Source organism: Trichosurus vulpecula, chromosome 2, assembly GCF_011100635.1.
Source record: "Trichosurus vulpecula isolate mTriVul1 chromosome 2, mTriVul1.pri, whole genome shotgun sequence".
In the NCBI taxonomy this organism is placed as follows: Eukaryota; Metazoa; Chordata; class Mammalia; order Diprotodontia; family Phalangeridae; genus Trichosurus; species Trichosurus vulpecula.
In genome coordinates, this window is record NC_050574.1 from 73,193,774 (window position 1) to 73,206,322 (window position 12,549).

At 42.3% G+C, this 12,549-nt stretch overlaps 1 protein-coding gene across 1 annotated transcript in view; it reads right to left on the reverse strand.

Moving 5' to 3' along the window:
- Window positions 1-12,549, reverse strand: part of MACF1 (microtubule actin crosslinking factor 1) — a 312,647-nt gene that overhangs the window by 121,508 nt on the left and 178,590 nt on the right. Inside the window, exons 45-51 of the mRNA XM_036746382.1 lie at window positions 11,851-12,369; window positions 9,614-9,790; window positions 9,242-9,365; window positions 8,216-8,424; window positions 7,316-7,633; window positions 6,938-7,104; window positions 3,988-4,144 (exon numbers count right to left, since the gene is read on the reverse strand). Of these exons, the coding sequence (XP_036602277.1) occupies window positions 3,988-4,144; window positions 6,938-7,104; window positions 7,316-7,633; window positions 8,216-8,424; window positions 9,242-9,365; window positions 9,614-9,790; window positions 11,851-12,369 (1,671 nt within the window). The remainder of the gene's footprint in view (window positions 1-3,987; window positions 4,145-6,937; window positions 7,105-7,315; window positions 7,634-8,215; window positions 8,425-9,241; window positions 9,366-9,613; window positions 9,791-11,850; window positions 12,370-12,549) is intronic.

Sequence of the window (12,549 nt, forward strand, 5' to 3'; positions counted from 1 at the left end):
TTGTTACTGTCCCTCACCTTATACAATTGATTGCAAAATAGTTCCATTTCTACCTTTGTAATATCTCTCCTATCCAACCCCTTCTTCTCTCTACTTATCCAGTCACCATTTTAGTTCTGGCCTCATCACTTCTCATCCAGATTATTATGACAGCCTCCTAATTGGTCTCCCTGCCTCAAGTATCTCACCATTTTAGTCCATCCTATGGGCAAAGTAATTTTCCCTAAGTATAGATCTGACCGTAAGTGGGGATGTGACTCCCTTACTCAACCAACTCCACAGTGGCTTTGCCTCTAGGATAAAACATAAACTCTTTGATCTAGGCGTTAAAGTCCTAAACAACCTGGCCTCTACCTACCTTTCCAGCCTCACCGGACATCATTCTCTCTCCTGTACTCTGTGATCTAGCCAAAAACTGGCCTCCCTGTTCTTCGCTTATGCCAATCAGCTTCTGTTTCCCTGCCTTTGAACAGGCCATTCTTGAAGCTTAGCATGCAGTCTTTCTTATCTCTTAGGATCTAAATTTCCCCTCTTCCTTTAAGATACAACTCAAGCACCATCTTCTCTATAAAGCATATTCTTGAGTTCTCCCTACCATACTACTTACATTTCATTACTTTGAATATATTTTCATTTATATTTAGACACACACACATTTATATATTTATATGTACTGGTCTTATCTATTAGAATGTAAGTTCACTGCAAGTAGGGATTACTCCTTTCTCTGTACTTGCATCCTTAGTCCCTAGTATATTATGGACATTTAATAGAGTGATTGCTTATTGATTGGTCATATTTGTAGGTGACAGAAAGTTAGCAGAGATAGGTAATACCATTGGTTGCAGAACTAAGATTCAAAATAGCCTCAGTTGCATGGAACATTGCCCAAAATAAAAAGATAAAATTCAAGAGGTATACAGGTAAGCTTTTCATTTCAGTTTTTAAAGATCTGATTAAGTGATTCAAGTGAAAAAGATTTGGTAGTTTTAGACTACTACAAACTAAAAATGAAGCAATCATGTGATGCGATTGCTAAAAATGCTGATATGACCTCAGACTGGATACATTAGGAGTGTTACGTCATAATTTCCTTCTCAAGTAATCCTCTAATGCCTCATCTTGCTGTGGAGGGAACTCTGGGTACTCCAAGGCTATGACATTCACTATTCAACTAAAAACAAAACAAAAACAAAAAAAATGCTGGGAAAACTGCAAAGCATTTTGGCAGCAATTACATTTAGACCAAGCCTCACACCACATAGAAAATAAGTTCCAAATGGATAAATGACTTAGATATAAATAGTCATATAAAAAATATATTGAATTTGCATGTCTCCAGAATGTAGAACTAATTGGAACTTACTTTTCAAATCTATGGATGACAGAAGAACTGATGACAAAATAAGGAATACAGAGGATCACAGAAGATAAAACAGAAAATTTTGATTACATAAAATTAAAAAGTTTTTGTACAAACAAAACCAACGCACCTACTATTAAGAGGGAAATAGTGAAATGGGGAAAAAAATCTTTGCAGTAAGTTTCTCTGATGAAGTTACAACTTCACTTAAAAGATATATAAAGAATTGACTCAAATTTACAAGAATAAGAACCATTCCTCATTGATAAACTGTCAAAGGATATGATCAGGCAGTTTTCTAAAGAAGAAATGCAAGGTATCAATAGCCATATGAAACAATGTTCTAAAACACTAATAATTAGAGAAATGAAAATTAAAGCAGCTCTAAAGTTCTACTTTATACTCATCAGATTAGCAAAGTTAATAAAAAGAAAAATAACAAATGTTAAAGGAGCTGTAGAGAAATAGGTACATTAGTATACTGTTGTGGTAGTAATGTGAATTGGAACAACCATTCTGGAAAACAACTTAGAAACATGCCCAAAAAGTTACTAAACTATGCACACCTGGAGATATTACTATAGACCTATACCTCAAAAAGATCAAAGAAAGAGAAAAATAAGCCACATTTACAAAAATGTTTACAGCACCTCTTTTATCATAAAATGGCAAAGAATTGGAAACTAAGGGGTGCCCATCAATTGGATAATAATAGCCAAAGAAGCTATGGTGTAAGAATGTGATGAAACACTTGTGGCATAAGAATTGATGAAGGGGACAGTTTCTGAGAAAACAGGTAAGACTTGTATGAACTGATACAGAGTGAATTCGGTAAAACAAAGAGAACAATATATACAGTGACAACATTGTTAAAACAAAGAACTTTGAAAGACTTAAGAGGTCTTATCAATGGGATGACTGACAAGGATTTCAGAAGCCTGATGATAGAGCAATGCTATTCACCTCCTGACAGAGAGGTGAAGAACTCACGATGCACAATGAGACAGGTATTTTTGGACCAAAGAGGGAATTTGTTTTGCTTGACTTTGCATATTTGTTATAAGGGGTTTTGTTTTTCTTTATTTCTTTTTATTTAATAGGAGTAGGGAGAGGTGGAAAGGGAGAAAAAAAACAAATGCTTGTTAATTGAAAACAACAACAAAGGCTATGATGCTGAAACATAAAACTCTGGTAGGTCTTACCAAGCTGAAAGGCTTCAAGTATCGGCCTGGCATTGATCTCTGTGTCTGTTTTCCAAGATCCAGACTAGCTAAATATAGAAAGGCTTATCACCAGAAAATGGCTGGCTACCAGGTGATGAAATTTTTACCATAGCAATTAAAGAAACTTAATTAATGTCTACCAAGGCACAAAAAGACCAATACTTATAACTATGGAGAAAACAACCAAACTTATGAAATCACTGTCCATTCAAAGAAGTACCCAGGTGAAGGGACACTATGATTCTAATGAATTCTGTTCTGATCAGAATTTCTCTGGCCGTGCCTGATGTCTGGAACATGCTCTCTCTTCAACTCTACCTATTGACTTCACTGGCATCTTTTATAGGAAGCCTCTCCTAATCCCTCTTGGTGGCTTCTAGTGCCTTCCCTCCATTAATTATTTCCTATTTATCCTGAAGATAGCTTGTTTGTATATACTTGTTTGCATGTTATCTCCCCCATTAGATTGTGAGCTCCTTGAGGGCAAGTGCTATCTTTTGCCTCTTTTTGTATCCCCAGCACTTAGCAGAGTGTCTGGCACATAGTAGGCTCTTAATATATGTTTACTTATTGATTGATCAGACTACATCCAGAATAATGACCATCACTTTTTATGAAGGACAGTGACAAAATCAGAGTATACTTAGGAGTCTGAACATTATGGAGAAAGGCCTGTAAACCACATTATACAAGGCATACTGTAGTTGAGAAGGTGGGGGACCTAGAACAGAAGAGACTAAAGGAAGATACCATAGCTGCTTCAGATATTTCAAAAGCTATCACAGAGCAAAGAGAATAGATTAACATGCTTTCCAATTGCAGAACTAGAACCAAAGGGTTAAACTTAAAATGAAAGGCTGTGAATTAAAACAAGAAAATGTTCTAAAATCTAGAGCTTTCTGTCAATGCAATGGGCTCTCTATTACCTGAGCAATTAAAAGACAGATGAGATGATCACCAGCCAAGTGCACTGTAGAAAGGGTATGTGAACTTGACAAGCTCTCTAAGGCTCATTCTAGCATCCTGATTCTAAGCCTTTCCTGAAGGCTCAAGACCAGAATGCCTTCTTCCTTCTCTGATCTGTCTACTAATAGGCCCAACAACAAGCACTGGGAATACAGGAGAGGCTCATGGTGCCATGCTACTACATGGCAGACTTAACTCCCTCAAGATTGTTAGATTTGACAGTAAGAGACCATATGATTTCTGTGCCTGGGTGGAATTCACCTATCAAGGCCTGAAGGATTTCAGTCCTGAAGATGTTCCCAGGAGCTGGGATTAGTGAGCTGATACATTCTGGTTACCATCTACCATCATGGCCACAATTGAATTAAAAGGCCTCTAAACCACTGTGTAGAGCAAATATTCTGATAGGCACAATCCAGTCATTTCTCTGCCTACCTCAAGGCGCTCGATCTGCTTCTGTAGCTCTCTGGTGCTCATGGAGGTCTCCACCACTGGCATATTTCCTTCGCTTTCCTTTAGCCATTTCTGTAGGGACTGAACCAGCTTCCGAAATTCCTCCAGCTGTTCCTGGCAGGATGATGTATCTTTCTCTCTGCCAAAAGAAGTTTTTGTTACATAAGGGATAAGGTTCTGCACGGAGAACATCTTGTGCACACATCGGGGCTAATCATGGGCTCACAGTAGCCCAAAGAACCCTGGACTTAAGTCAAGAGACTTGTATTCAAATGCTGCAATTACTACATGAAGAATCATGGATAAGTCACTTAACTCATTCTTAAGCCTCATTTTCATTACTTATAAAATGGGGCTGTCAATAATTGCACTGTCTGCTACAAAATGACTGTTGATTTATTTTAAAAAGCATTTTATTTATGCATTTACAATGTGCAAGGCACTGGGTACAGTGCAGAGTAGTGTGGGGAAAGTACTTGGTAAATGTTAAAAAGTTATAGAAATTGAAGTTATTATAATTTGGGCTATTTTCCTAGCCGAAGAGTTTGACTAAACCACTATGTATGCAGTAAACAATGTGTCAGAAATTAAAAAAAAAAAAAACAGTAGTGTGAGAAGGGAGAAGTTAGCCACAGGATCTTCTGCCTTGGAAGTGGCCATCAGCAAACATTCTGATGCAAAGTCAAGGAAGCCTGACCAGTTCATAGAACATTAAGTCATGAAACTTAATGGAAGGAAAACCTAGGGGACTCTGGGCGCTAGACCTTCTCCCTTCTCCCTTCTGCTTAAAAGAATCTGTTCTTGTTTTATCTGTCTTGGTGACTCCCACTATCCTGCAATAACCCAGGTTGGCAACCTCTTAAGGCCTCAGTTGAAATGGTTGAGCATTTGGAAGATCTCACATAGATTGTGAGCTCCACAACGGCATGGCCTGTGTCTTTTCTGAACTTTGTATCTCATGCAGTACCAAGCACAATGTTTTGTGCATAGTAGGGGCTTAATAAATGTTTACTGAATGAATGAAGGTTCTTATCCATATCTTCCATTGTAAAGTTGGCATGGATTTCTTCTCTTGGAGCAGCTTGAACTTATCTCCTTTCTCTCATCAATTACCCCCAAAGCATGTTTCCTAAACCAGACCAGATGGAGCCAATGCCCAGTCCACCTACCCCTCATTCAAATTGATGGGAGTTCCTCTAATTTTTAAATGACATTTCAGATGCCATTTTGATCCCTCATGTTACCCCCCCAGGTTTTTCCAAGGTATCATGGAATTTAGAACTTGAAGGAATCTTAGTGACCATCTAAAGGTTTCAAGGGCCAGGTCTCTTGATTTCACTGTCCATGTTGCATCTTTAAAAAATACCATGGTGCTTCTTTAAACGATAGTCAATAAACACTTATGAAATACCTACTATGTGCTAGGCACAGTGCTAAGGGTTGGGAATACAAAAAGGGATAAAAGACAGTCCCTGCCCACAAGGAGCTAACAATCTAATGCAGGAGAAAACAAGTAAACAGATATGTACACACAAGCTATATGTGGGATAAACAGGAAATAATTAAGAGAGAAAAAGGCACTAGAATTTAAAGAGAATGGGGTGGGCTTCCTTTAGCAGGTAGGATTTTGGTTGGAACTTAGAGGAAGCCAGTAAGTGGAACTGAGGAGAGGGAGCATTCCAGTTATGGGGGAGAGCCACAGAAAATGCCTGGAACTGAGAGATGGAGTGTCTTGTTTGTGGAACAGCAATATCTTGTCTTCAGTAAAAGAACCTTCTCTTTCATCACTATTACTGAGCGCCATCACTCTTCACTTTATATTAGAAATTCTTTTGGGGAAGGAGGAGGTACAGATTGCCAGCCTGAGAGAACCTTCTAACCTACAGTGATTCAAAATCCAAGTCCTTGGTGTTACCATTTCTGACACTGGTGGGGGGCAGAGGAGAAATGAGAAGGGGGTTGTGTCATTTATTCATTCAATAAGTATTTATTAAGTGACTACTTGTGTTAGGTGCCAGGAATAAAAAGACAAAGTAGAAATAGCCCCTGCCTTTCAGGACGCTGGTTATTGAGGAGAAAAAGTGTACAAATGAAGATGAAGGCCTTTTGTCTAGTCAGAGGATAGAGCACTAGTTAGACAAGTGCATGACTCAGGAAAGGCCTCCTTGAGAAGGTGGCACCTGAGCTGAACTGTGAAGGAAGCAGGGAATTCTAAGAGAAGGAGAAAATGGGGCTCAGTTAGTCAGCCAGCAAGCACTTATGAACTATTACACAATGGGCTAGGGCCTGGGAATACAGAACCAAAACGATACAGTCCCCATCCTCGAGAGGCTTCTAATCTATTCAGGGAAATGTGGACACTCATACACAATGCAGTTTGGAGGTAATGGAGAGGCACTACAGGCTGGGAGAACCAGAAACAGCTGCAAGTAGGTGATGGTGCTCGAGCTGAGCTTTCTTAGAAGGAAATTAGGGAATCGAAGAGGAAGAGGTGAGGAGAGAATGCATCCAAGCTTTGGGGATGGCTTGTGTGAGAAGGCAGAAGATGAGGAGTGCCATGCCACACAAGGGACAGCAAAGAGGCCAGTTTGGCTGGATCAGAGTATATGAAAGGGAGAAAAAGAAAACTGGAACCAGACTGTGAAGGGCTTTAAATGTGAAACAAAGGGGTTTGGATTTGGTTGTAGAGGCAAGAGGCAACTTCCTAAGCAGGCACCTGACAGTCAAATATAGCCTCAAGACTATTCCTTTGGCAGCAATAGGGACCATGATTCAGAGAGCAGAGATCTTGGAGAAAGAGAGAAGAATTAAGAGGCTACTGTAACAGTCTGGGCAGATGGCAGCCAGGGCTTGCACTGGAAACTAGAGGTCTGAGGGTCTCTCACAGTTTTGAGCACATACAAGGAGATGCTGCCAGGAAAACAGAACTCACCTTTCTTGAACTGACTTTTGCAGCCCTGTGAAATCCTTCTTTAGCTTCTGTACCTTCTCCTGGGGCTGGGAAGCATCCAGTGCAAAACCACAGGAGCTCAGATCAGTGACCAAGTGCTCAAGGGCATCCAGGTTCTCTTGCTGCTCTCCCATTTCCAAATTCAGCTCCTGACAAGGCAAACAACCATAATTTTGCAGGTTCTCCCTGCTGAAGTTCCTTTCTAAAAAGAAAGGTGACCTACAAAGGAGTCAAACTGGCAGGGTCAACCACTGAATCAAGTGAGAATGCAGTCAATGCAGTGCTTTTAATCAGCTATGTCAGGGCTCCCATCTCCCTTGCAAAAATCCCTTACATCACCCATCACAGAGTTACCCTCACCTGAATCTGTTGGGAGAATTGAGTAATATCTCTATCAGGTTGGTTCCCAGAGGCCAGCATGCGGGCTCGGCTGTCCAAGAACTGCTGGAGTTTCTCTGAGAGGCACTCAAACGTCTCCACCTGGGGCAGGAGCTTCTTCAGCAAGCTCTCTTTCTCCTGCTGCCGCTGACACAGCTGGCCAAAGCGCTCACTCACCTCCGCCAGCTTGCCCTGAAGCCCTGTGGCTGTGGCACCATCAGCTGTTTTCATGAATTGGGTCACCATTTCACGGGTAGCCTCCAGGCTGCTCTTCTGCCGCGAAATGTCCTGCTTGAGTTTCTGCCATTAAAAACACATCGGTTCTAAGATCCCCTCACCTTAGGAAAGCTGACAAACTCTGTTCACCAATCTCAGCCTCACCTAAGAATTCATGGAAAACATTTCCACAGGAGCTCCCACTTCCTGCCTAACCCTCCTCAGGACCTCACATCATAATAACCACCTTGCAATCTCTCTTCCTAGGGCCAAACCAATTTGCAGAACATTGTGTGTGTGTGTGTGTGTGTGTGTGTGTATGTGTGTGTGTGTGTGTGTGTGTGAGACAAGTCACTTAATCTCTGTGTGCCTCAGTTTCCTCAACTGTAAAGTGGAAATCATAACAGCTCCCATCTTGTGGAGTTGCTGTGAGAATCACATGACACATGTGTAAGGTGCTCAGCACAGTGCCTGGCACACAGTAGGTGCCATATAAATGTGAGTGACATATATATTCTATATATGCTATTCAGTCAGGTTCTGTTAACTCTATTTGAAGATCCAGGTAAGTGGATTAATTAGATCTTAACACCTCCAAGTCATTTAAATGATGTCACGATTTACTTTGGTATTGTTCACACTTTTCCACCCATGTGTCTCTCTCACCATATTGACAGCCAAGGCTTCCTGGATAGCTGTCGAGGTCAGTGACGCCACCTGCTCTCCCTCCAGGCTCTTCTCTACCTCACTGATGCACTGCAGTAGGTTCTCCAGGCCCTCCTGGACACTTTGTGACTGAGCAATTGCCTTTTGTAACAGATCAGCACGTTCTTCCAGCCTTCCAGAAAGGCTCTGAAAATGGCCCAAGATGGAATCTGCAAGATTCAAAGAGAATGGGGGCAGAGTGTTTTTTCCAGGTAAATTATTGCTCATCCCCAAGAGAATATCCGGAAAAAGGTCATTTGGGGAATTTCCACTTGAAGAAGTTCCCCTAAAAGTAAATTCTAAATTCTACTGTAAATTGTATAAAATCGACTTGACAAGAAAACCCAAAAGAGAAAGCAAAGTACTGTTGACATTTGGACCTCAAATGACATAAGCATAAATAAAGTAAAAAAATCACTTATTCCCCTAAAAAACCAAAAGGAACATCAATGAAGTCTCTCTAACATCTGAGCTGCCCCTCTTCCTCTGCCAAGTAGATTTTCAATGTAGTGTTTCTTCTGGTTCCAGACAAAAAATATCTGCATCGAGGACCAGCATCTTTCGAGAAAGAAGCTTAACCCTCCTCTGACAAGGTGCCCCTTAGGCCAATTGACAACTTTAACTGGACATCATCCCACTCCCAGGTAGAATGAGTACTTAGATTTGGAGGTGCCAGGCTCAACTATCAGCTCTGCCACCTGTGTAACTTTGGGAAGGTGCTGGGGAGCTCCTCTGTAAATGAAAGGGTTAGACAAGATAATATCCAAGGTGCCTTCTACCTTGATGATCCCACCAAAGTCTGGTCAGGGTCAAACCAGCTTTATATTATTCCCAGTATCCCAGCTGTATGCTCTGGGCTCCGATGATGTTAAGTGAGGCCTCCCCATCTTCACTCCCTGCCCCATCCCCAGCTATATTCTTGGGGAAGTTCTCCTCCGTAGCTTCCTTATCCCTGTCCCCTCAGCACCATCTGTTTTGGCTCCATACCTGTGGTTTCTTGGATGTGCTGGGGGTCAGGAGCTGGCTCACCCTCCATCTCTAGGAGGGCCCCACCTGCTTTCTGGAGCTTTTCTACAGGTACTTGATGCTCGGCCAGATCTCCCTGTAACTGCTGTTTATCCAAGAACAGAATGAAGACCAAGAGGGTTAATTATTGTGGCTTCTTCCAGGGCCTCTAAGTCAGTAAACTACCACTAAAAGTACTTGCTAGTGTCCGGAAGGGGGCTCTCAGCACACTGGTCTTGTGCCCCCCTTTTGCAGTTTCCCTTCTCCAGCCACTTCTAGGTCATGAGATGTGGGGGAACTTAGAGGAAAGCATTCTGATATCAGGGCTTGGGCTTAATTGTTGACTTGTTTTACCTTTGTGTTTGCAAGTTGTTGCTGAAGGACTGTGGGGTCAGAGGCCACAGGGTCTGAGAGAAGCTGGTTCACCTTGCTCTCACACTCCTGTATCCAGGCCTGAAGGCTGTCTGCGCTGCTCTGGAATTGCTGAGAGTGGTCCAGAAGCATGTTCAGGTGAGAACCTAGTTTGCTGCACTGTTTCAAGAAGAAGGGGAAAAACAGGATGAGTGAGGATAGCTCTGGGCTGCCCCACCCACCCAAGGTGCTTTCAGGAGTATCCATTTTCCTGAAAATTGCTTTCTCTTCCCAGACATCCCTATTTCCTCACCTCTGTTGAAAAGTGACCAATCCTTAAAGGGATTGTTCCTCCACCATGAAGCCTTCCTTCACACCCCCAATCAGAAATTATCTCTCCTTGCTTTGCATCACATTTTCTTAGCAACACCTGGCATAGTTTACTTTTCATTGTCTTTATTTCTACATAGTTTTATCTCCTCTGCCAGACCATACACTTTCTGAGGAAAAGTATCCTATCTTGTTCTTCTTTGTATGACCCACAGTGTTTTGTGCCTGACAAGTAGTAAGTGATCTATATGTGGCTATTTAATGAATGAAAGTAGCCATGCATTTATTAGGAAAGAGCACAATCTGGAGTTAACTCTAAGGCTCTGTGAATTCAGAGTTCGATCTAGCAGCCTCCATTCAAACAGTCCTTGCCATGTATTCATTGACTGCATCTGTTCCCAAATTCACAAATAGTTAAAGGATATGAACAGGCAGTTTTCTAAGGAAAAAAATCAAAGCTATCAATGGCCGTATGAAACTGCTCCAAATCACTATGAGAAATGCAAACTAAAGCATATCTAAGGTGCCACCACCTCAACCCCATCAGAGTGGCAAAACTGACAGAAAAGGAAAATGATCAATAGTGGAGGGGCTGCAGAAAACAGGCACATCAGTACACTAATGGTGCAGCTGGGAATTGGAACAGAAGTTCTGGAAAGTAGTTTAGAACTCCACCCCAGACATTCTTAAACCATGCATAATCACTGGCCTGTCAAGAACACTACAGGCCCCCAGAGAGGGCAAAGAAAGCGCATGTGCCTTAAGAAATGATGAAGGGAAAGGTTTCAGAAAAACCTGGGAAGACTTGTGTGAACGGATCCAGACAGAAGTGAGCAGAATATGGAAAACAATTTAGAAAACACTGAAAAAACAAACAACTTTGAAAGCTGTTAAGAACTCTGCTCCATGCAGTGACTACTTGTGAGGAATGCTACCCGCCTCCTGAGAGAGGCCATAGGCTGAGGCTGCAGAATGAGACATATCTTTTGGACATCACCAATAAAGGTATTTGTTTTGCTTAACACTGACATTACAAAGGTTTTGTTTCTCTTTCTTTTTTTTTTCCCAATTGAGGGTGTGAGAGTGAAAGAAAATAGATTTTTGTTAACTGAAAAAAATTAAACTTTAATTTGAAAAAAAGCTATCTGTATTTTGCCTGTTCAGTTCCCAGCTCTTGCGTTTAGCCTTCCCTGATTCCCCCAGCCTGCCGTGCCAGTCTCCCTGCTCAGGCTCCCTCAGTCCCCCAAACGTTAGTGCCTCTCTGATACCCTCATCATACAACGGTGGATTGATCTAGATCTGGGGTTTCATGGGTGTAGGCCACTCCAAGAACTCCCATGTGAGGAAACTCCTACTAAAGCAGATGCACATCTCTTCTGCATTGCTTATGGACACTAAGAAGTTACATGACTTGCCCAGGATCATATATTAACAGAATGAGCCACAGGCAAGATTTGAACCCAGGTCTTCCTGCCTCAGCTCTCGCTGCTTCTCATCCTGTAATACTGCATATTACAATTATCAGTGTTGGGATCTTATTCCCATAATAGACTTTTCCATGAGGTTGGGGACCAAGCTGTTATCTAAACTATGTAGGTATTTTCCCTAGAACATAGCACTCAATGTTTGTTACACTGTGTATACAGCATGCACTTAATATTTGTTGAATAAAGAAAAACACAACAGCTTGGACCAGGGCCATATGCTCAGTGCCTTGCCCTATGTCTGCTATTCTAGAGGAGAGAGAGAGAGAAGCCCAAGTCCCTGAAAAGCCTGCTTATTAACAGCATGGTGACCTGTCCACACTACTTTGTGGACATGATTCCCACTCTATGCCATGGGGACCATGAGCAAGTATCAGAAAACTCAGTGAGATGACTGACCCCTGGGGTTCAAGTTTTCCTCCATACCTTCGAGTGAAGGGCAGTATATCTTTCAGTTGCATCGTCCAGCTTAGAGGTCACTAAGTGCCTGGTTGCTGATGGTTCTGTGCCTTCCCTGGAGCTGTTTTCTGTGTCCAGGACCTTCTGTCCAGACATGGTCACAAACCGTAAGTCTCCTTTGTGGGAAATGACATCCTCAGAGAAGCTCTTCTGTCGAAGCAGCAGGGACCGGAGAGCTTCAGGATCGCTGCCCCCCTTATGCACATTCTCCAGCTCCCTCTCTGCCTGCTGCAGCCAGTCTTCAAACTCCCCATGGTCTCGGAGGAACTTCTGAAGCTCATCCCGCAAGGCTTGCAACTGCTTCAGCTCTGTCTCTGCCTGGGCCAGGGAGGCAGCATACCGTTCCTTCAGATCTCCCAGCTTCTGCTGAAGCTTCTGCCGTTCCTCTGGGGCCAAGCTGTGGCCGTGCTTGTCCAGAAACGCCTGAGCCGCCTGAGTGGCCAGGATAAAGTCTTGCTGCTGGGACAGTAGCTCCTGGTGACGGGCCTGGGAAAGAAACCCCAAACCAAAAGCACAATTGGAAGGGGATGATAAGAATTTAAATTTGTATTATACTTTATAGTTCAAAAAGCACTTTCCAAACAACCCTGGTAAGGAAGTAGTTCAAATGACTATTTCTGGTTTTCAGATGACAAAACCGAAGCTGGATGAGTATCTGGGCCAGGA